The sequence below is a fragment of the Calonectris borealis genome, chromosome 8, assembly GCF_964195595.1.
Source record: "Calonectris borealis chromosome 8, bCalBor7.hap1.2, whole genome shotgun sequence".
In the NCBI taxonomy this organism is placed as follows: Eukaryota; Metazoa; Chordata; class Aves; order Procellariiformes; family Procellariidae; genus Calonectris; species Calonectris borealis.
In genome coordinates this window covers 6,238,720-6,263,042 of record NC_134319.1, presented here as the reverse complement: position 1 = coordinate 6,263,042, position 24,323 = coordinate 6,238,720, and the positions used below count along the sequence as shown (strand labels likewise).

General features: G+C 50.9%; 3 protein-coding genes across 3 annotated transcripts; 1 reads left to right on the top strand and 2 right to left on the bottom strand.

The window, feature by feature from the left end:
• Positions 1-73: 73 nt before the first annotated feature.
• On the bottom strand, positions 74-2,136 carry PARS2 (prolyl-tRNA synthetase 2, mitochondrial). The gene has a single exon (XM_075155699.1). The coding sequence runs from the start codon at positions 1,690-1,692 to the stop codon at positions 283-285; it is 1,410 nt and encodes a 469-aa protein (XP_075011800.1). The 5' UTR covers positions 1,693-2,136; the 3' UTR covers positions 74-282.
• A 3,809-nt stretch (positions 2,137-5,945) lies between these two features.
• Positions 5,946-10,610, top strand: CIMAP2 (ciliary microtubule associated protein 2). Its single transcript, XM_075156991.1, has 11 exons — positions 5,946-6,041; positions 6,218-6,322; positions 6,416-6,532; positions 6,727-6,864; positions 6,959-7,093; positions 7,169-7,176; positions 7,420-7,579; positions 7,774-7,902; positions 8,638-8,670; positions 9,245-9,375; positions 10,481-10,610. Exons 1-11 carry the CDS (start codon positions 5,946-5,948, stop codon positions 10,608-10,610), a joined length of 1,182 nt encoding a protein of 393 aa, XP_075013092.1.
• Positions 10,611-12,357: 1,747 nt separating this feature from the next.
• Positions 12,358-23,051, bottom strand: DHCR24 (24-dehydrocholesterol reductase). Its single transcript, XM_075155698.1, has 9 exons — positions 22,740-23,051; positions 21,282-21,437; positions 20,739-20,844; positions 20,344-20,462; positions 19,990-20,253; positions 19,045-19,188; positions 17,882-18,079; positions 16,942-17,120; positions 12,358-14,637 (listed from the first exon to the last, which is right to left on the bottom strand). The coding sequence occupies exons 1-9, from the start codon at positions 22,968-22,970 to the stop codon at positions 14,484-14,486; spliced, it is 1,551 nt and encodes a 516-aa protein (XP_075011799.1). The 5' UTR covers positions 22,971-23,051; the 3' UTR covers positions 12,358-14,483.
• Positions 23,052-24,323: the final 1,272 nt, after the last annotated feature.

Sequence of the window (24,323 nt, the reverse complement as noted above, 5' to 3'; positions counted from 1 at the left end):
CCGTGGCTGGGCAGCGAGGGGCTGACCCCGCCAGTGCTCCCACAGCTGCACGCGCCAGTAAAAGCAGCTCGCGGGGGCCTGTAGCCAGAGGAAGAAACATCCCCGGCCCCACGGGGGAACGTGGGCTGACCCCAGCTCGCCCTCAGCACCCGGCGTGGTTGCAAGACACCCTGGCTGGCTCACCCAGAGCCATCGCTGACAACCTGCACGTCCTTGAAAAGGAACAAGGACCATTCAGATAAACTTAGTGTAGCAAAGACGAGAGATTTGGAGACGGGGTGCTTAAGGGACTTGCACTTTACTCAGCAACTCAATGACACCCTCCTTGGTGAGGAACAAAACCTCACCGGCATTCTGATTCCAGACCTCAAAGACCGGGGGGTCCTCGCAAACCCTCTTCCCGGCTATGACCACGTAGGGATAACCCAACTTGTTGGCGTCCTTTAGCCTTTTGCCGATGGTCAGCTGCGTCCTGTCATCCAGCACCGAGTCGCCGGCGAGGTGGGGCAGCGCTTCGGCGAGGTCGTCGTACACCCGCTCCAGCAGCGCGGCTCCCTCCTCCTCCTCCTTGCTGCCTCTCTTGGGGGGAATGAAGCAGAGCTGGTAGGGCGCGATGAGGCTCGGCCAACGGATGCTGTCCTCCGTAGACAGCACCTCGATGGAGGCCGCCAGGATGCGGGTGACGCCCAGGCCGTAGCAACCCATTTCTGCCAGCCGGGGTTTGTTCTCCGGGGAGTAGAAGACAGCGTTGGAGACGGAGGAATATTTGGTGCCCAGATAAAACGTGTGTCCCACTTCGATCCCTCTGGTCTGGGTGAGTTTTTCTCCGCACGTGGGGCAAGACGTTTGCTCCCCGTTTAGCGTTTCCACGTTGGCCGCAAAATGTCCGTCGGGGCACACCGCCAGCCTGTCCTCACCGACATCTGCCGGGAGCTGGAACTCGTGGGACACGGTGCCGCCGATGCTGCCCGTGGCCGCCCGCACTTTGACGAAGGGAAGGCCCAGGCGGTCGAAGAGGCTGCAGTAGGCGTCGCACACCAGGTCGTAGGTCTGCCGAGCCGCCTCTTCGGAGGCGTCAAAGGTGTACATGTCCTTCATGTAAAACTCCCGGCTGCGCAGCAAGCCGAAGCGGGGCTTGGGCTCATCCCGAAATTTCCTGGTTACCTGGTAGAGGCGCAGCGGGAGCTGCTTGTAGGACAAGTTGCTCTGAGCGGCCACCAGCTCCGTCACCGCCTCCTCGTGCGTGGGGCCCAGGCAGTAGCTCCTGCCGTGCCGGTCCGCCAGCCGGAAGAGCTCCGGCCCCATCCGGTCCCAGCGACCGCTGGCACGCCACAGCTCCGCCGAGCACAGGCTGGGCATGTTCAGCTTCTGCCCGCCCACGGCCTGCATCTCCTCGTCCATCACCCTGACGAGCTTCTCCATGGCGCGGACGGCGGGCGGCAGGTAGTGGTAGCAGCCGGGGCCGGCGGGGTGGATCAGCCCCCCCTGCAGCATCAGCCTCTGGCTCCGGCAGGTGGGCTCCCCGGGCCCGCCGTCCCACCCCGCCTCGCCGCCCGCCTGCAGGTTGAGGGGCTGGAAAAGCCGCGAGAGCAGCAGCCGCTCCGCCCTGCCCGCCGCGCCCTGCCGGGGCCCGCAGCCCCGCTGCCGCACGCCCGGCGCCGGCAGCCGCCACCTTCTCAGCAAGGCCTCCATGGCGCTGCCCGAGAGGGGCAGCGGCAGCAGAACGGGGCCTCGGCGCCGGCGGCCAGGCGGGGGCCTCCCCTGCCCACGCGTGGGCAGCGCTGCCGCTGCGGGGCGCCGAGTGGGCACCGGGGCACGCCGCCCCACGCAGCTGCGCGCGGACACGCCGACACTAACCGGCGCGCGCGTGCACGAGGGCACACGCGTGCCTGCACGCACACCCGCACAGGCACCTGCGTGTACGCACCCCTACACGCACACGCGTGGACGCAGCAGAGGCACACCCGCGTACCTGCACACACGCAAGCACGCGCAAGCACACCCACAGACGCACGCGTCCTCCACGTGGGTGCAGGCACGCGCACAAGCGCGCCGCCCCCCTGCCCGCGCGCGCGCCGGCCCACGCGCGCGCACACACACTTACGTGAGCGCGGGCGCGCCCCCGCCCGTGCCACGCGCAGCCCGCGGGCACCACCGCGCGCACCACCGCGCGCCCCGCCCCGCCGTCACAACCAATGGGAACCGCAGCCCCCGTCACGTGGGGGATCTCGCCCGCAGCCGGAAGTTATCGGGGCGGGGCCCCGCCGGCGGGCGGAGGAGGCCGGGACTCTGTGGTTCCGGCGGCAGGGCGGGCTGCGGCAGGAGGCCCGCCGGGGGTGACGCTGGCAGGGGGTGGCGGTGGGTGCGCACCAGTGCCGGGGACGGCGGGGCAGCAGCAGGGCTGACCACAGGCGATTTGTTACTGCTTTTTAAATTAACAAGGGCGAAAACCGAGAAGGTCCTGACAGCTCACGAGAGAGAGACGGCCGCTCTGCGGAACCTGCTGCCACCCCTGAGGATCAGAGGGACGGTGACCGCTCCTTCCTCCTGCCCGAGGCAGAATCGACCTTCACCGTCTCAAACGGCACCTTCACCAGCGCCTCCTCCCCCGGGCCTCCCCTCAGTGTCCAAAGCATGACCCCATGGTTAGCAGTACCAGGAAAGGTGGTGCAAGCCCCTGAGATGCTGCTCACCCTGTTGACCTTGGCTGTAAATTTGGTTCCTGGTGATCATGGGGTCCTCGAAAGCAACTAGCCCATCCGCTCCCCCTTCCAGGCTCAGACATGCCCTAACGTGTTCAGAGGTTGAACCACTTGGCCGTAGGAGCGCGCCTGAAGAAGGGCGGGGAAATCAAAAGCCTTTTTCTTACGTCGTTTCAGCTTTCTCCAGTCAAACCTGGCAGCCAGACACCACGCGGCACCCAGTGACCACCTCCACACCGCACTTTTCAGCCTCCTGCCTCTAGCTCAAAGGAAGTTAAACGTCTCTGAAGAGCAGTTGTAAGCATATATTAAATTACGCCACTAGAGGAGGAGATTTCACTTCACTGAGCCTCATTTTATGAGGAGTTAAATAATCCTGTTTAATACAAGGAAGTAAGAATGAGTCCTTATTTTATTTAAAAATGGGATTTGAAGAAATCTTCATGATTCTTCTATAATGGGAAATACTCACTAACGTGCACTCCTGTTTACAGGGGTCTGGAAATGGGCAAAATCAAGGGATTAAAGAGCACGTTTTTGATGCCCCTGAGTGATTTAGGAGCATTAAAGTCATTAAATAGTCGAGCCAGTTCTGCGAGGTGACTCAGCGTCCTGTGAAACGTTGTCCAGAGGGACCTGGGGAAGTCCCTCCGCAGCTCAGTGCCAGAGCCAGGATCTGGCCCAGATTTCCTGGCTGCCAGGTACCAACTTCACTCCCAGACCAGCCTTCACTGGTTTTGTCAGGCAATTATTTCTCCTTACGTGTTTCTCACCACAATTAAACGAACAATGCAAACGCTGTCTGGGAGAAGAGGCCTGGCTGTCTCGGAGGCTGGAGGAGCAGGACGGGTCCCTGTGGGAAGGGGACCTGCCCACCCCTCGGACACCCAGCACGCTGTGCTGGCCCCAGCAAGGACCTACCTGCGCCCCGGCGCAGTAAACCTGCCAGCTGAGCTGCGGGTCCCGCAGGACATCCAGTGCGGTGTTGCACATCCCTTTGGCCATCTCCTGCTTGCCCGGGAAGTGGAAGATTTTCACCAGGACGGGAGGGTTGTCTTTCACCATTTCTATCGCCTGTTTGAGCCACAGAAGTGAAACACATTTCCGTCAGTGACTTATTGCCTGCTGTGCTGATCAAAGGGACAAAACCATCTTGGATTGATTCGCCGGGGCGGTGTTTTAACCGGGAGGGTTTAAGGCTGTACAAGAGACGCGGTCTGCGGGTGAAGCTGATACCTCTTATTAAATCAGCAGACAGGACTGAATGCGGGGCTAAGCTCAGGGGTTATGTGCCTGAAAGCATGTCTGTGCTCCTTATTTTTTCCAGCTGTGCTGGAGGAATCTAATAAAGGCACTGCTGTCCCTGCAGCCTTTCACCAAACTGCTCGCCTGCTGCTTTGCCAGGGCTGATTTATGCCTTTGGGGCCAAACACGCGACCTGGGAGGGGTGCGCTCTGTACATGGCAGGACCGAGGGTCTCGGCTCCCATCTGGGGCCTCCCCGCTGTGCCCTGGGGGATTTCCAGGAGGAAAAATGCTGAGGATGGGGGGAAGATGAATGAAGGACCAAGCAGGCAATGGCAGCTGCCTCGAATCGGTCCCTGGCGCAGCAGCGCTGGGTATAGCACCTTGCCGAAGCAATCAAGGGGGTCAGTCTCAGAGAAGCCACAGTCCTGGATCCCCGTCGGGGAGGTGGAAAACGTTTCTTTCCTTTCCAGCAGCATCCCCAGTAGCACCAGGCCAGGGCTAGGGAAGAGAAGTCAAGGCAGGTGAGAGGCCAAGTCATTCAGCAGCCAAACCTCTCTCCATCCTGCGGAGGATTTGCAGTTTGGGCTTGGGGTCTCGGCACAGAGAGGCGGCACATCCCGACTGACCCTGACATGCTCTTACTCAGCTTGCAGGGTCCGCGAGCCCACAGCGCTGGCTCACGCACCTGGCTGACTAACCTTCCTGCGTGCTTTCATTCCCTCCAGTGATGTTACTGTAACTGCACGACTGCAGGACGATGTTTTTATGCCCAGTGAAGCGGTAAGTTGCAGGGCTTGTCTTAGATTCGCCCCTTGGGAAGTTACTGGGGGATATAAAATTACCGGACGTCCCCTGCACCCTGGCAGCTACCCAAGGTGCAGGTGCTCCCGGGTAACCCTAGGGTGCTTTCACACAGCTCCTCCTGAGCAGACAACACTTTTGAAAATAAACAACACTGATAAAAATACCGTAATTAAATCAATCAGAAGAATGCATATCATCACCTGAGGTTCAGGGCTACCTTGGATGTAGGTACACACAGCATCCATCAGTGCTGGATGCATTACACCATGAGTTACGCGTGCGTAGGGACCAGAGGTGGGTTTTACACAGATGGGTTTGGGGTTCCCCTCCTGCTGAAATAATCCATTGCTCCTACCTCTGTAGTGTGCATTGGAGGACTTGGTGACTTCTCAGAGCAGCGCCAAGGTCCTGTCGGAGGCGGGCAGCCTCTTCTGCTCCTCCCTGGCTCAGCAGGATCCCATCCAGCCTGCAACGGGAGTGGGCGGCAGGGCTGGGACTGGGCAGCAAACCACGCTTTCTGCACCAAACAGCAGCCCAGCGCCAGGGAACCGGCTTCCCCTCGCCTGGCTTGCTCTTGTCCGAAACGCCACGGGCGTTAAGGGGGCTGGTGAGCCTCCCTTGCAAAGATCATGGATGCGGATTGCCTTGCCCAGACCCGCCAGTGCTCACAGATGCAGCAAATACAGCGCCACAGAGGACACGAGCACCAAAAGCATCTTTTTATTGCCCCAAGTGGGTTGGCAGGTTGGGTTGTTGCTTTAAGAATGTATTTTTTAGCAGCTTAGAGATAATTTGTCCCTCTGAAAGCCTGGTAAACGGTTGGATCAAGCCCTGAATATGTTGCTTTAGGCAGGCTGGGAGCCTCCGTTACAACCAGGATCCCTGCCTCAGCCCTGCTGTCTGCCAGCCCTGTCTGCTCCTGGAAGGGGACATTCCCTGGGGAACCGGGATGCTGGGTGCCACGGTGATGGCTGCCATGGCAAGGACTGCCACCATCCCCGCAGCCCTCGGGGACCAGAGCTGCCAGCATGGGGCTGCAGGCGCTCCCTGGGAGCATGGGCAGCCAGGTGAGGCCACCGGCCGGGCTTGCCTGATGCGTGGGGAGAGCTGGACTTACCGGCGTAGCTCTCCTCACCTCCCAGATGGTCTGTGCCCGCTGGCAAGCAGCTTCTTGCACAGGGACTTTTTGCACATGACGGTCCGGGACATCCAGCTCAACTTGGGAGCACCCCAGGGTGGAAATGTGGGACATGGGCTGCTCACGCTGGAGCTCGCTGGCACCTTCCTGGTGCTCAGCAAACACAGAGCACGGAGGAGTGGGATGTGGAGCAGCAGACCCCCGTGTCCATCTCCCCTAATCACCCTCTTCACCCAGCTGCGGAGCCACGGCTGGCTGGGCATGGGCTCGGCCTCGTGCCCCAGTCCCGGCGCTGCTGATGGCAGTGCTCCGGCTCTGCGTTGCAGGGGAAAGCATCAGCCTCTGGCTGGGCCAGGGCAGAGAAGGGCTCCCGGCTTAATCAGCTGCCCCATTTCCAGTTCAAGGAGATAATGAAGAGGCGCAAACGCCAGGTAAGAGCTGGGTTTCATCCGCCCTCCGTGCACATTTGCTGGGGGCGATGGTGCAGGCAGCGCTGCTCAGCCCCGTCCTCTCTCCTCTCGCAGCAGGACAAGCTGGGCCCGGGAACGTACAACATCAGGGACTTTCTGCAGGAGACACGGCCCTCCAGCCTCCGGGGGATCTGCGACACGAGGGAGCAGCGGTTCAGAGACGCCCACAGGGTACGTCGCACCCCGACACGGGAGATGCTGGGGAATGGTGCTCGCCGACTGCGGGACTTGGCTCCGGGCTGATGTCTCCGGAGAACAAGCCCTTTGCAAGGGTTAGGAGCTACCGTGGGCACCGTCTCCTCCTGCTGGGTTGGGGACTGTCCCCCTTGCCGAGGCTGCCCACGGCCACCCCACCTCTCCCGCAGGACTGCTTCCCCGGCCCCGGCACGTACAGCCCCCGGGGGATCCCCTACGCCCGCCTCGAGGAGAGGGACAAGCGCTCTGCCAGCACGCGAGGGCTGATGGACAGCAGGACGGCGAAGTGTGCCCTGCTGCCAGCCGTGGTGGGTCTGCCCCTCGCCCTGGGGACACGCTGGTGGGGTGGCCCCGTCCCCCCACTGAGCGCAGCCCCTCCCGCCTTTCCCTCCGTGCCTGCAGGGCAGCGGCCTGGGACCTGGCACCTACCACCTGCGGAGCAGCATCGATGAGCGGCTGCGGCGGGCGGGCGGCCCCGGCCAGCTCTTCTCGAGGGACAGGTCGAAGCCCACTGGTGGTGGCCATCATGCCTTGGAGGTGTGTTGCCCCAGGGCCCCACACCCGGACAGGGTTTCTCAGCGAGCCGCGGCATTGCCAACACATTGCCATAAGGATGGAGAGCTGCCTTACGCCAGCATCCATCCCGCTTGGATTTTGCTCTTTGACTTCCCTTGGATCCTGGAAAAATACGCCCAGGCAGCGGCATTTGGGGAGCGAGCGGGCTGCAGGCACCGCACAGGAGAGGGGGCTGGTGCCCGTGAGCAGCGGCAGGGCTGAGCTCTCGTGGCACGGGACGGACGGGGTGGCCCGAGAGACCGCCGGCAGCTGAGCCCCTCACCCGCTCCTTTGTCCCGGCAGAGGAGAGGCACCGAGCTGAGCACTGGCACTGTCAAGGGTTTCCTGGACGAGCTGACGTTGAAGGAGAACAAGAAGAAAGGCTGCTTCAGCACCCTGCCGAGGAACCCGGGCTGCCCCTCGGAGAGGATCTTCTGGGCCACGCTCAGCCAGTGCCCGAGGGAGGTGGTCAGTGGGAGCACGGACATCGGCACCGGCCGGTGTCACCAGCATCCCTGGTGGTGCAGCGGGTGCCTGGGGTGGGGATGCATTGGGCCATGGGGGGATGGAGGGATAGATGGATGGATGGAGGGATGGCTCTCCAAAGTTGTGCAGCTCTTTTTACAAGCAAACTGAAGCGTAACGGGTTTCCTTCTGCCCAGCATGCAGTGGGACCGGGCTCCTACAGCCCAAAGCCTGTTGAGAGATCAGCGTACTCCAGCCAACCCCCATTCTGGTCATCTGCCAAGAGATTCAACAGAAAGTCCTACTGCCTCTTTACTGGGAACGAGGTGAGTGAATGGACAAGGCAGTGAGAGAGGGATGCAGGAGTGGTCAGGCTCCGAGCTTCCTCCATGACCATCCCCAATCCATTACCAGCACCCCTGGGAGAGGACAAAACTCTTCTGAGCCAAAGGGTGGGCGCTCCTTACCAGCTTCAGCCAGCTAAATGTTAGTGTGTCCTCTGAACGGAGCAGCACCCCGGCAGGTGGCTGTCTGTGATAGAAGGACAGACTGACCTCAGGAGGTGCTTTTCTCTCTCCCTTGATTATCAGGGAAACCTGGGTGACTTGGCCAGATATCCCTCCTTTAGAGAGGAGATAAGTCCCTCTGGGTGCTGTTGTTCTTACCCAGAACATGTTGCTAAAGAATAAATGGTGAATAAAGGCCCACGGCCCAACGTCCTGCCAGGTCAAGGGGAAGGTGCCCCCTGCGTACAGCAGCACGCTGAGCACCCACCACTGAGCACGCGCTGCCCGCAGGCAGGGGAGCTTGGCTGGTCCTGAGCAGAGGGGCGGGAGGTCAGCAGCGACCACGTTGTCTCTGCCTGCATCCTCAGGCCTTTGCCCTTTTCAAGGGATGCTCCGACAACCCTTCCCATTAGTTTTGCTCTGCATCAGCTGCAAGCAAGCGGATGCACTTCATGGATGAGGGCAGCTGGGTTTGAATCCTTTTAGGTGCCAGGAGCTCCTTGTATCCTCCCAAAAAGTCACATTCTGCTGCTTGAAAGCCAGTTTTTCCTCTAGCAGCATCAGCAGCTCATTGCAGAGCCGGTGCAGGTAGGAGCCCTTCCTTCCTGGAGCTGTATTCATCTTGGCAGCTTCCCCACGGAGAACCAGAACAAAGCCTAAAGGGCTCAAAGCAGATAGGGAGAGCTTTAGTCTGAAATAGTCCACCTTGGCTAGGGATGAGGAGCAGGCTTCCACGTGGCTTCTCTCCTTTACCCAGCTGAGTGGGAAACAGGCAACTTGAAAGAGGTCAAGGATGAAGACATCTTCGTAATTGCTGGGGAACTCGACAGATTACATTTCAGTGGGGAGGCTGTGACACGGCAGCCCTTCACTACAGCTAGCAGTAGGCGACTGGTGAGTGTGCTCGAGCCCGCAGAGCTGATCAGCTTCTTTACCGACCGCTGTGACGAGAAGAATTGCTTGTGCAGGGGACTGGCCGGGCTAACACCGATTAGGGTGTCTTCTCCTCCCTTCCTGCAATATAGGGTGGGTTTGCTTAAGATACACCACATATTGTATTTTTTGCACGCTCAGTCACGTGAAGGCACTACCTGGTTTTGCCCCACTCACATCCCCCACGCTGCCTCTGGATGGGGAAGCACATGAGACCTTCTCCTTCCAGAACCCTGTAGGCGTTGGTCGCTACGACATCACCAAATATGAAAAATACCCTCAGAAGATGAGATACCAGTCCCTGTACCAGTGCGATGCGCAGCGGTACCTCAGCAACTTGAAGCGGGATGCCTACTTGCTGTAAGTCTGACAAACAAGGGGGCTGCAAGTGGTTTCACACTGGCTTACAGGAAAATAATCTTGAGCAGCTCTGGGGAGACTGAGTGCACGTTACTGACACTACAACTGATGTGAGATGGGACGATCGTGTAGTTAAAGCACTGGATCGGGACTGAGAAACACTCGCCAGCCCCACCGCAGGTTCCCTCTGTGGACAGGGAGGTTGGTATTGCTGCACCTCTCCCCTCCCGGGAAAGCGAGGAGACCTTCGTGCTTCCCCACCGCAGAGGGGCAGTGGGAGGGTTAAAGAACTACTGGCTCTCAAGGCACTTCACAGATGCCAAGGTGGCTGTTGTATCTTGTGAAATGCAGTTTGCCTGCAGCGGAGGTGTAGGCAAATGGTTTCCACCGAGTTAGAGGGAGGCAGCCTGGGAAGGAACTGGGAGGTGGACGGATAATCAGGCTGCCGGGACTCATTCCCAGCGCCGGCACTGGACTGCTCAACCGCCCCGAACAAAAATCACCTTCTCGGGCTGTGCCTTGGTGTACCCATCTGAGGAAGGAAGATAACAAGGCTCGCTTTCACCACAAAGGGCTTTGAAATCGCTAGCGTGAAAACCCTGTGAAGCAGTTAGGAACTATACTAATGAGAGACCTCAGCATAGCCCTCCGCTCTCACCTTTGCTTGTGGCCAAGATTAGCAAACTGCTGCGGTGGCACTACGGGCTGACAGCTCTGCAAAGGTTTTTCTTGATCTCCAGAGAGGAGTTAGAAATCGGTCTTGGCTGAATATAACTCGGCAGCTTTCAGCGGGGCAGCCAGAAGTTAGCTATCCTATGATGGAGAAAGCATAATGAAATCTAGCTTTCAATATTGCCCAGCTTTGTTAATTTTGCACTTCCAGTAGGAATAAAAAAGAAATCTGAACAGTGAGCAGGACTTGGAATTCAGACGCATCTCTCTGATCAAATAGCACTAGCTCCAAAATCACTTTTCAAGCTACAGCTGTGCCTTCTAGGGAATAGCCAGGCTTTTAAGAGCTCTGTTCACCTCCATGCTCATTAAGACTAATGAGATTAATCCAGCCAATAATTTGATCCCACTGAATCGCATCCCCTTTCCACAGCGAGCGGCTCAAGCCTGTTGCTAAAAACAACTGGAGTGATTTGATTTCTGCTCCACGTTGTCCAGATACCTCTGAAGAAATCGCTGTGGTTTCCAAACATAAGATGGTGCTGGGAAGCCCAAATCCGTGAGTAAATGGCAGACGTGCCAGCAGATGAGACTGGGTGGATGAAAATACAGCGTGCTGGCATGCAAGTCAAGAGATAGGAAACAACTCAAGTCTTGTTCTGTGGTAATAAAACACTCTTAGGCAATCAGCAGTCTAACTTTTCTGTTGAGTAATTAATTATTTCCACCTTGGACTTTATAAAAGCGACACATATGAGAAAAGATACTGCACGTCCTCTGAAGGAAGGTCTGCTGGCCCATGCAGCTTATCCAATATCAAACATTTCCTTTCAAACGGTGCTACTGGAAGAAGTTGCACATACCTGTTACGGGCATGGTGGTGTTACCACCACCTAATGCCCCCAGCTCCACCAGTACAACTCAACGGCGAGCCAGGTCTGGGAAAGCAGTACTGTGGCGAAGTCGTTGGTCAGGCCTTCGGCACCTGCCTACGTACCTGTCCCCTGGTCCTGAGGTCTTCCAAGTAGCTGCAACATACAGCTTGACTTGAATTAACAATGCAAATGTTTATAAGCAGCTGGATGGAATTAGGGGGAATTTAGTGTCATCGTTCCAAATTTTGTAGGATATTAAAACCTAGAGGCAACGGAGAAAGTGAAATGGAGAGCCGAGTGGGTGGTAACAAAGGACGGACATAAAAATGTACTGGGAGTACACTGGTTCACTTAGAGTCAACCTTTATGAAATCTCGTACTAGTGTTTAGACCAGACTGGAATAATTAAATCTAGGTGTAATTACATGTTAGTTGTGGCTGATTAAGTATGCTAATTAATCTGCAATTATCCTTTGGTGGGGTAGATAATTGAACACAGGTAAAACTGCAGTGATTTAAGGAAATAGTGATTATTGTTCTAGAGAGGCAAGCAGAGGAGGGAGGAGGTCTCTGAGGGGAAATGCCTGAGCAGTGATGTGGGTGAGCGCAGGCTACAGAAATACTGCTGGGGCAACAAGGGAGGATTGTGAAATGCAGCCCGAGTCAGGGCCAACAAAGAATGTGATTAAAGGAACTCAGGCCTTTGGCACCTGAACTGTGGCTTCAGTGGGGTTGAGGCATTTGGCAGCCTGGATTTCAGGAGAAAACCTAGGAGCTTCTCTCTGGGAAGAGAGCACTGGAAGAGGATGCACCAGCTGTGGCCAGGGGAGGGGCAGGAATACCTCTGACTAAGCCTACATTGCTGCTGTGGAGGCATCTTTCAAGCAAACAGAAGATGTGGATGTGAAACTCCTCAGGCTGAAGAGGGCACTGAATCTTCATCCTCGCTTCTGTGGCTGATCATTCAAATCAGGGATTAGGTTTATTAGCGTGAAGTGAGAAGAATGAAGTAGCTACCCATGTCAACGGCTGTAGCACCTAAATCCAAAATAGGGTTTTGTCCTTCTTGGACAAAACATCACAGGGAAAGAATGAGGTGAGGGGGAAAAACAATCAGGATAATTGGCATAATGAGGCTATGTGGAGTTAGTGGGGCGTAACTGAAAGGTTAAGGCTCAGCTATAACATGTTTGTTCTGTACAGGTGTGTCTTGGGGCAGAGATAAGGGTAGACTTACAGACTTCAAAGACATTCCTTCAAAGCTGTTTGCAGCACTAGGCTCCTCATCTCCCAACCACCACGCAATGCCTCTGGTCTCTTACCCAGGCAGCAGCTCTTCTCAGTAATCGCTGACCATTTGTAACAGTACAATAAGCACCAGAAATGATGAACACGGCTGTTGAGAAGTAAGTAATCGTTCATTAAAAGACACCACTTTGAACAGTACGCTGGCTAGATCTTTATTTTAAACAGCCCGTACAACCAAAAATTAAGAGCAGCAGTAATTATGCATGTGCATGTGTGTGACTGATACAGTTACAGTACCCAATCACGTCATACAAAGTTTGCCAATAAACTAAGGAGCAAAAAAACCAAGAGTGCATACCTAAAGATCATCAGTATGTAAGTGAGAGAAACACAACCTAAGTAAAAATTTTTGCATATCCTCTAGCTGTTTTAACATCGCCCTTTAAAAGCTAACCAAACCCATTCTTGCTCTGTGCAGATTATCTTGCAAGCACTGGGCTCAATCGTAGCTTTGCCCCAGGGACAAGGAAACTGCTCTTGTGCCGCTTCCCTCACAGGGGCAGGAGGGCAGGTTACACCCCGAGAATCAGTGTTTGCTTTCCTGTGTACCCCAAAGCCTGGAACGCTGTAGCAGACACTCCTGGATCACTGACACAGCTCCAGCTCCTGCCCGGCCCCATGGCTTGGGCAGCACTGCTGCATCTCCCCTTGGCCGGCTGCGCCTGCTACCAGTCCCCCTGCGTGGGATTTTAAGGGGTACCTTATTTGCACACAATTTGTCCAGCATGCATCACTGAGTAATAGGCCGAACTTCTTCTTGTTACTGCTTTATCATTGGTTTCATCTGGACCATAAACATCCATCTATCAATAAATAAAATCATTGGTTTAGCACTGATATAAAAATTACAACGCCTCCCTCTGGTAACTGTTTAAAAAGTTCTTCATGATGCAAACCTCAAGAAAACTACTTTCTTCTCCCTCAAGCTCAGCAAGGTTTCAAGTAACAATTTAAAGTACCGCTTGGACAAGACATGGGCTTGGTTTGGAACCGTGTTTCTGGCTACAGGGTCAAAACATTTCCACACTTCTACACTTGACCGTATGAAGTGCGTGACTGTGCCGTTTTCACCAGGGAGCAGCAGAAGGGGAACTGAACAGTACTTGCTGTTGATTTCCACTCCGGGTGACTGAAACAGTCCTTTTACAAAGCCTATCAATCTAATCCAGCTCAAACGAAAAGCAGAAATGTCACTCCAGTCAGAACCAAAGCCTGCGTGTATCAAGATTCACAACAAGAGTTCTTCTTATCCACAGCCACTTGCTCTAACAAGCCTCGTATAAACAAAGTCTTGAGTTCCTTTTCCTACTGGCCAGGACAGAACAGTCTGAAATAACCCACGTCTTCCTCCAACTGAGTATTTATAAGGCACTAAAATTAAGCAACAACCAAAACCCTCCCCCAAAACCCCAAAAAACAAAACAAAACAAATCCAAATAAACTGACCCACAACGAGTGAAAATGGAAATTAAAACTTGGCTATATGAAATAGCAGCTATTTTTTCAGTAGTCTGCGAAGCCAGAACATTGGCATTTTGGGGCAAAAAACCAATGCACTGTTAGCCAATTACAAAGTACCTAAAACCTACACCCACTTACACTTATAATCAAAATCAGTACAAATCGGATAGGCACAAGTAAAAAGCATTTTCTTCACACCTCAATGCTCAGTTTTGAAACCGAAGTCACTGTTAGGGAGTTTAACTGCTCGAGATTATAGTTCGGTATAACCCAAGCAGCGTAGTACCACACAACATCATGCAGCGCTGTACAGCCGGAAGATGACGGTATCATTGCTAAGCTGTTCTACAGGTTACTGACTGGAGGCAAATGTTTTTAACATCATGATTAATTTTACAACACGTTCAGCTTTGGCACCTATTTCTGAGCCCTCCTTACCATTTTCAAAAGTAATGTTAAATATAGCTATAGTATACAGCTGGTGTAACTCCAGTATCTTCTTCCTTTCCAGTTATTTTTCTTATGCTAGGTGAATTCACCTATGTCACTACATTAGATACAAAGGCTAGCACTTAAGATCTCTTAAAAACAATCACTTTGAGTTTGGAAAATTGGTTTTAAAACATACGAAGAAATACTAAACATAAATTTATAAAGCAGGAGTTCATATCTTTAAACATCAACAAGAATGAGCTTATTTGGAGAGCAATAAAGCTTTTTTTTTAAAAGGATATACTGACTAGCTACAGGTAAATTCATCTTTCCCTGATTGCTTGATTAGATCATCCAGGCTCAGTGCCTCGCAGCTTTGCAGATTTTGTCATACACTTCTGGAAAGGCATCCTTGCAATTCATTTGCTCCCTCAGCTTGTGGTATAACGAACCATCGAACATGTCCCAGAACTCCTCACGGGTCATATAGCAATCTGCATACAGCATCTGGAAACTGGAGAGGGGAAAAAAACACCAAAAGAGACAGAAATTCAATATTAATTGTACCACAAATTTTGAAATAGAATATTAAAAAAAAATTCAGGGCAAGCTATGAATAGCAAATATTTAACAAAAAAAAACATCAAAAATGCTTTTTAAAAACAAGCAAATATAATTGCTCACATGGATTACACTGGGACACTCAGCCAATTATATTTTGTGGATTTAACATCACCATGATCTCTTTTCCAAGAGGAAACAACATGTAATGGTGAAAACAGCAGAATACTGCTACAGTCATTTTGGTGAAGGGGAAGATGGGAAAAGAAAGCAATTAAAATAACTGTTGCTTTTAAAATATGGTTCAGAATACTTCTTTAGCCATCAACATATTGATACTTTCATTAGTTTTGCTACTACGAAGAGAAAAGGAGAAGGACTAAAAAATGCGTATAAAACAGTGGTTCATGTTTGGACATCCTAACCACGTGCAGCCAAATCTTCTGACGACTTGTATTATATCAACTTGTGTTCGCAGAAACACAAGTCTAGAGAGATCTTCAAAAGTTCCCCCAAATCAAGAGTCTGGCCCCTTGCACCAAAAAACCACACGTAACCTAAATTCTCCCTGACAAATACTTTTCTAACTGCTTTTGAAAGCCTGCTTTCCTTTTTCTTCCATTCAAAACCTTTTAATTCCAGCTTCAAAAAAAGGAAGTATTTTTTCTGCATGCTTTCTTACGAACCATGGAGGTACAATCATGGCATCCCGTATTAGCCTGCATTATAAAACGCATTCAAGGCAGATGTAACAATACATTCTTTGACTTTTTACAGTCTCTTTGAACTGGACATTGAGAATGCAACCAGGAAGGCAAAAGCCTACCAAATCAGACCAGGCCGAGAAGATAAATTTATAGTGTAAAGGAAGTGTAACAAAGGTCCATTTACAAAAATAAACAAAATCCTTATTTAGTTGTGGACTCTTCCTTACTTTCATACTCTGCTCTCTAAAATGCAGCCAGCATCAGAGTAAAAACAGCAGTAAAACACAAACTGTTACATAAAAGCTCTATTGTTGTGTGTGATTACAAAACTCTAAGATTAAGCACTTATCCATTGTCCATTTCCCAATGACAGGTAGAGAAGAAAAAAACTTTGTTTGTAAAGAGCTTTAGATTAAAAGATTAATTTCAAGGTAATTAAAAAAAGCTTAAAGTTAACTTTTGGTTGCTTTGTCCCCTGGCAGATCACTTATTGCAGCTAAGTCATTTACACTCCAAATCATCTCGAAGCAGACTCGTCATTGTTACTCAGCCACAGGGGACACAATCACTGTTAGACTGAGAAGTAGGTCAAAATAGAAATGTGGATAAATTATACTGATGGTGTAAAAATACCACGTAGTTGTTTTTTTGTTCCTGAGAAACAAGCCTGTAACTGCTCCTCCACTGACACTACTACAGCAAACTAGGCTGGCACGAGTCTGTGACAGATGGTGGGCACATATCTCACGCCTACTGTGGTCCTATGTAACGAGAATCGGGACAGGGAAGAGGAAGCTATGGAAGTACAAGTTGTGAGGGAGGAAAGACTCCCACCACCGCACAGGGACTGCAGGGAAGAGTCAAGGCTGGCCTCCCCGTGCAAGGACACACCAGCGCAAGGACGGGGCAGAGCTGCTGCACGACGCTGCGAGGACTGCAGGGAGAACAGTCCCAAGGGCAGGCAGGGAAGCTGTCCAAACTTTTAACAGCCTGTGGGATTCCTGGAGTGACGGCGGCCAACACAGCACTTGCTCTGCCCCTGCTCTGAACCCGCCTGAAACAAGTCAGCCTCAGTACGCAAGCTCAGCGGCTGCTTTCCCGAGGGCTGGGCTAGCCAGCCTTGCTGAGAGCCGCCACCGGCCCACGCTAACACCGCTTTGGACTGGTTTACGCCCAGTCAGTACAGATCTGCCGAGGTCTTTCCGCACCTGGGTGCACAGATGTATTTTGTTGCAGCAGAGACTCTACTCCCAGAGCAGCCTGGAGCTGAAAGGATGCACAGGTGACCTGAAGCTATGCAGCTCCCAAATATCCTGGAAGAACTTCAGCCAGTGCGCTCGTTTGTTTGTTTGGTTTTGCAATCAAATAATGAAAGCGAAATCGTATTTAAAAATTGTAACATCAAAATCAGCAATTAAAATTAGTTTTCAATTATGGTGGTTCTTAAATTATTTCAATATTAAAGTGCTGTGGGATTAAATAACTGTGACTAACCCACATGGGTGTAAATTATATGGCATTATTACTATTCTAAGGAGTGGGATCCTTACCCATGCACACTTCTTACAAACTTTTCCATTTGCCTCATCGAAGCCCTGGCTTCAAATTGTTTCCTTTTGGGCTCTCCATAAGCTCCTATATCCACGTAGAGTTCTGCCTCATCCCCTTTTGGGTGGACCATACCAGGATTATTGGGCAATATGAAAGGACATAACCAAAGAGGGTACACCTGCAGAGGTAAGAAAACACTTTGCCACTTATTTTTAACAAAACAATCCTTTACGCTATCTCTCAATAAAGGTGACAAAATGAAGAGTTAAGAGGACTTCTTCCCAATTTGGGATCGAAACTTACACAGCTCTTCCTTTCCAATCATCTTGCTGTGTTTCTTAGCTGCACTTTCTAATGACCGTAACACAAATAGATTGAGATGCTCAGAATATGTGCTGTGTCCTCCTAGAATTACATCTCCTCCCCCTTAAATATTTGAAATGAAAAAAAAAAGAACAACCAACATCCCTGGTCCCAAAGCGACAACTGAATACGCATTCTCAGTAAAAAGAGAACGAAGAGTTTTCTTTTCCAGGTCAGTTTAAAATTGAAATCGCCAAGTTTGTACTTATACTAACTAAAATGAATTCAGAAATAAAAGCAAGAAAGGGAAATTAATTCCCACAGTTGGGGTTTAGTGAGACTGCCAGTCATTTTAGGTGAAAGAAAAATCAGTTCAAGTTTTACTAAGGGATAAAATCTTTTAGAAGTGTTGGCCTTCTACTAAAGTTTGAATCTCACTTTTTTTTACTCTTTTTTTCAGAAAGTCGTATTCATTTTTTCTGCAGCCTTGCATCATAGACTCGCAAAGCACAGTACTCCCCAGGATACAATAATGACCTTTTACACAAGCAGACTATTATGTCTTAAGATCAACAGTCACAGTTCTTATTACACACAGTCCAAGATTTGCTGCATTTTAAAAACCTGTGTTCTTACATTAAGGTCAACATGGAAGGTTTGGATAGATTTTTCAAGGCTCTTCATTGGCACCAACATGTCCTGTACAACATGGTGTTGCTCGTACAGCTTTCGAATAGCTTCTCCTTGGGTGAGTTTTAATAGCGAGATTTTTGGAGGAACCATCCAGCCAAACAGGTAACGGAAAACAGGGTTATTGCCAAAAGGAATGATATCCTTAAAAGAGGAGAGAAAAAAAGTTTGACTTAAGCATGTGTAAGTGAACCAAAAGACAATACTTCAGAATCCTCAGAGCAGTATTAAGCCGGATTTTCAATAAATGTAACTGCTGATGCTTTTCCTACACTACTATAATACAAATACGAGCAAATAAGAGAGGCCTGGACTGAACTTAACTACACAGCCCTGCCCTAAACCTCCCCTACTTACGATGACTGATTATCAGTCATATGAATCACAACATACTCAGCCCCAAATACTTTCAGAGAATGAAGTTCAGAGAACAGTAGGCTATTATCTTAAAACAGTTAAGGAAGGAGTGCATAAGAAGCTAAACTTACAGAACTCTTGCAAGAATAAACACATACAAGATCAGTTCTTAAAAGAGTTTTAATGCTGTAAAATTTTAAGCACTTCCTACACAGCCAACTCCTGTTTAACTTCTCTGGGAGCTGAAAGGATCCGGTATCTCACTCCAGAGATTCAAAATGTAGCAATGGGAAGCTTTCATAATGCCAAATAAAGTTTTGCGTAAAAGCACATCACAACAAATACATTTATGAAATCCAAATTAATGACCTTACTGCATAATTACTATTCTGAGTTTAGGCAGGGCAAATTTTCAGCCACAATTTCACATTCATGTTTTTTCCACCATCTGTCTTTGAAAATCACTTTGTAGGTATAAAAGCTTAATGTTGAAATATGTACTTAAGGTCTAAATTCAGAAAAGCACTAAAATGGAAATTAGGAGGTTATGATATAACGCCTTATGTCTAAAGAAATGCCTTTGGATTTGTTTTGCCCAAATGCAGGACTTTTAAATTTGCCATAAACTTCAGGTTTTTTCTGCCATGAAAGACAGAAGTGTTGCCAAGGGGAAGAAGGTGCATTGTACCTACACCGTGAAAGTGCAGAGTACCCTCCTGCAGATGTTATTTTAATTTTGGAACTGGTCTTACTTGGAGCTCCCAGAAGATACTGCGTGTATGTCTATGGTAATAATGTCTTGAGGGAATGTATTCTATTCCAGTCCTGTCAGCTTTCAAATACTTCTCCACATGCTTAAAGAACCACGGCTTGTAGTAGTTGCCAATTCTGTTTATCTACAAGAAAACATGCATTCATTAGCAAACACCAACACAGGTAACAGTTACACCTTACTAGACAACACTAAGTGTGTCCCCAAGTGCCTTTACTGTGAAGAATCAATGTTACGCTCTGTGACAGTTTGAATGAGACTGTCACCAGAGATCTAGGGAGCCTTCATTTCTCCTCATGCATGGCTCCTTCTTACCTTTCTGGCCATTAAGGTTTAATTTAAACAAGGCTTGCTAAGGCTTGCAGGTTACAAGCTAATTAAGAGACCATGAATGTGACAGAACTGGATTCCTAAAATACTGATCTCTCAACCCATCGTTAATCAAAAGTCTCATTATGGCAGAGGAGAAACATCCAGGATGAGGGATGCAGTGAACAGTTAGCATGTCCCTCCTGTAAATGTCCCTGATGTGTTTTACCAATATTAAGCGTATTAAAAGCTTGCTGGGAAAAGAGTTACTCTGAATAACTGCAGTTTAAAACAGCATTGTTCTGTATATGAGCAAAGACACTTCTCTCCCTCCTTCAGTACTGCAATGAAAAGGCTGTAGACTAAATTATTTGCTAGAATAATGAAATCAGTGGGTCATTTCTTATCAATTGAACAGATTTAGAGTACAGAGACTGTTATAGTAACAGAGAGCTGTAATTCAAAATACTCTGACAGATAGATCTAGCTTTTAATCCCATGTTAAGAGATTGTTCCAATCTTATAATGATTCTGGTTTTATATTGGCGTATTGTACAGCTTCAGTTAAAATTTGGGGGTATTTTCTTTTCTTTGTGAGTAACTTCCCTTTACTTACCTTGCTTTGCTCAGCTTCATCAGTCAAGACTCCTGTCATGATGACTGCTTCTTCCAAAGAATAAACAAGTCCTTCCACAAAACTATTCTCCTTTTTCTTAGATTCTTCAGTAAACTTTTCACAAATCTTCTGCAGTCCTCTCACAGGCTCATAATGTATTTTGACATATTTCTTGGCAGGAATCATTTTTATTTCTGCTGCAACCAGGAAACCCAGAGTACCACAAGACCAAGGCACTGCATAAAATAGGTCTGAATTTTCAGTCTGCAAAAAGTATGTCATACTAAATCATATATCCATACCGATAACTGTCAATGACATTGTAAATGATAGCAAAATAACATTTTGTCTTACTGGTGAACATCTCACAAGGCTTCCATCAGCAAGAACAAGTTCATAGGCCACACAGGTATGTTGAAAAAGTCCGTATATATGGGACGAAGACTCAATGCCAGTTCCCATGATCAGGCCACCTTATCAAGAAAGCACATAACAAATCAAATGAAACACACTCCAAAATGAAGGTGGTTTATGAGAACAAAACCCCACTTTTAAGCTCTGGGCATGACTTTTAGGACTATTTAAAAAAAAAAAAAAAGGAAGCGCTTACAAGATAAATACCACAACAGAATGTAAGGTTCAACAGAGTATTTCCGGAACCTTTAGAATAATGCAACGTGTTACTGCATAAAAAGCTAAGGAAAATGCAGCAAAATCAGTGAGTCTCTTGTCACCACAACGACCCTTACCTACTGTAAGATCATCAAGCTCTGGTACCACAGGAATAGTCCAGCCCATGGGATTCAGGTGGGCAGTCAACTGGCCCATGGTCACCAAAGGTTCCACACGAACAACCTAAAAAGCAAAAAAACCCAATTCCCCCCACCAAACATAAATCAAGTGTTCAGCATTAACGATGACAAAATAGGGCTAACTGGATTGTACTTCCATCTGTTATCAGAATTCAGAGACTGACTTTCCTAAGAGCACTACTAAAAATAGTTGAAACTGTTTAGTGATTCCTCCTCTGCCTCAACATCTTGTTGCTCAGTCCCCAAAACCATAAATCAATCTGGTCTTTTAGACTTCAGCACATAAAAGCTAAGCAATTCCATATGCTGGTTTTTTGGATAGAATGATCCAAGCACACATTGTAAAACCTGAAATTTGGTGGGTCTACTGCTGCAAAAATCCTTTGTTCTTTATGGAATCTAATCCCCTCTTCAGCTACAAATAGAGTACAAAAAGCTGTAAACTTCATTATTATGAAAGCTTTGTGATGAACCTGTTACCTGTCGTTCACTGTCCACTTCCAGAACATCCATTAAGTTGATCATGATGTTCTTATGAATCTTCTTATACTTTCCAACCCGAAGTGATACAGTCAACCAGCCAGGCCGGCCAGTGCACATGTATCTTTTGCTGCCTTCATTTTTCCATTCCCGAACCTGCAAGAGGTAACAACAGAACTGACACTGTAAGGCATACACGTCATCAATAATGTATACCAGAAACATTTTTCCCTCGCTGTGAAAAAGCGTTCAGAAATATTGTTACTCCTCTACATGTATGTTACCTGCAAGTTACAAAGCCTGGATGTCACTATGTTGAGTAGCGATGCTTTGGAAGTCTCTCTACAGACCTCTGAACCTCTAAATAAAATACCACCAGAGGGGTCTAGTTATGTAGAGGAAGCATTTCTAATACCCTGTAGCTTTGGGGTATTTTTGGAGATGGAATTCAGAAAATTAGAAAGAAAGTTTTAAAAATCCACAGGAAAACCTATACTTGAAGGGAGGTATTATCACTGTCAGTTCCGTGAAGGTTAATGAAACAATGCCTCCTCCTAAACACACCAAAAAATGGTCTGAGCCTGAAAATGAACGGGCAAAGAGAGAAAAGTTGAGAAAGAAAATGTGTAAGCCACACACGCGATCCATGAATTTTGCAAAGCCACAGTGGTTAACATTTGGAGAACAAACATCAGTTGCAGCATTTTCTTCAAAGCTCAACTGCTACTACAGCTGATGATAAAAAAACCCAACCCCAAACCCTCAAAGAATAACTCCCTGCACATTAATATCCATCTGTAACTGCAATGAACATGAGAGTCAAAGAAGAAAACAGAAGTAGATGAGACAGAATTACCATAAATACTAGAGAGCACAGAAACATTAAAGACATCTGCACTTCTGGGTGGAAGAAAAGTTTCGGCTCCCCTTCAATCATCTCTTGGAACTAACAATGCCGAGAAGCGGGACATCAGCGGGATTAAAACACAGTATTAGGCCAACCATTCTAAGACTAACATTTTCATGCTACACCCGCGCACACAGGTACGTGCCTAAACCCTGTGCGTGTACAGAGGGAGTCACAGCACATCTCGAGGGGTGTCAGTGACAGCAGCCGCACAGCCGCATCCGGACTCGCCGGCTGTCGACGCCGCAACTTCGCGAGGAGTTTCAGACGGGGAAAAAACACCCCACAGGGGCAGAAAAGCCCGCTGGCTTTTAGTCCTTTGCTTTTTCCCGCTCCGGCTGCCGCACCCGGATTCGAGGCTGGATTTTGCCCCGGCTCCGGGAGAGGCGGCGGGGGGGGGAGGGGTGCCCTCGCCGCCAGGCCCCGGGCAGCAGCGGCGTGCACCGCAGCGGGGCCGCGGGCTGGCAAGGAGCGGGACGCGGGACAAGCTCTCCTCCCGCAGAGCCGGCTCCCGGGCCGGGGAGGGGGTGCGGGGTCCGGCCGGGCCTCACCTGCGCCTGGATGTGGCGGACGCGCTGGGCGTGCTGCCGCGGGGCGCTGTGGAGGCGCCAGACGGCCCAGGCGCGCAGCTGGTAGTAGACGTCGAAGAGGATGGAGAGCGGCAGGAGGAAGAGGCAGACGAAGACCCAGCGGTGGTGCACCAGCACGGCCTCCAGCCCCCGGTGCCGCACCCACAGCAGCAGCAGCAGCAGCCCCGCGCCCAGGGACCACACCGGCGACATGGCGACCGCCGCCCGCCCGCGCTCCCTCACGGCCGCCGGGACCCCGCCATGCCGCGCCCGCCGCTCGCGCCCTCGCCGCCCGGCCCCGCCCCTCCCCCCGCGCGCCCGCTCCCCATTGGTCGCCGCCGGCCACACCGTGAGGCGAGGGTGGGGGAGCTGCCAATGAGGGCGCTCCGGGGAGATCGGACCAGGCGCTGAGGCCGCTAATTGGCTGCGCGCGGAGCGCCCCGCTCTCCCCTCATCGCCGCGGCCGCCGGCCCCCGCCCGGCCGGCTGCCCCCGCGGTGCGGTGTCCCCCGCCATGGGGCAGCGGGGGCCGGGGGCAGCCCCGGCCAGGGCTGGGACGGGGCCCGGGGCGGAGTCAGACCCCCGGCCGGGGCTGGGGACGGGTCATGAGGCAGGGGACAGGGCCTGAGGCAGGGGCTGAGGGGGGTGTGTGGGGCACGGAACGGGGCCTGAGGCAGGGGGGACCCAGCCAGTCAGGGCTGAGGGAGGTATGGGGCTGGGCACAGGCCCTTGGCAGCTCTGTGGTGGAGGTGCTGTGGTGGCCAGTGTCCCTCAGGCTAGGGGCTCACCCTGGTGCCTTTGGGTTGGGGAGCAGGAGCAAAACGCCTCCACACACCTCCCTTGGGCATGCTCATGATGTTGGTTTTGGTTCCAGTGAACCTGGCAGTGCAGGTGTCTCCCACGGAAACTCAAAAGTGCCTAGCGGTCCACTTTATAGAAGGAAGAAGGAGATACCCCCTTCCAAAACATGGCTTGCTGTCTAAAACCCTGGCAGAAAATTCCTTTCCTCCTGCTCTCCATGATGGAACAGTGGGAGGGAAGGTAAATAAAGTCTGTGAGGAGGATAAAGCATTTTTTTAAGGTAAAACCTGGGTCCCTCAAGAGCTGTGCTGTTTGCGAGGACAGTGGCAGAGGTGCCCTGCAGGCAGCGACCGTCCCAGGAGATGCTGACACAGCGCAGTGCCGTCAGGGACCATGGAGAGGCACAGAGAGACCCTGCCGCAGCTGGGTTCAGGGAGAAACATGGTGTCAAGGTGTTTTGTGAGGACGCTACCATGGTGGCGTAGCACACTAAGGTGTCCTGCCTCTGTCAGCAGGACAAATGGTCACTTCGGCCTTTAGCTGGCACAGGAGTTACTCCGGAGCACCAGACTGGGAGGGATGGTTGCATCAAGGTTCAGAGCTCGGCTATGGCAGGCAGCCACACCTTGTAGTCTCCTTCAGACAACTCGCAGGCTTTGTTTTGAACCCAGTTCATTTTTTGTCCCACTGCTTTTATCAAAAGACTGGTCTGAAACTTCCCTGCTTTGATGTTTGAAAATGACCTCCTGATTTCCAGCCCAGATTT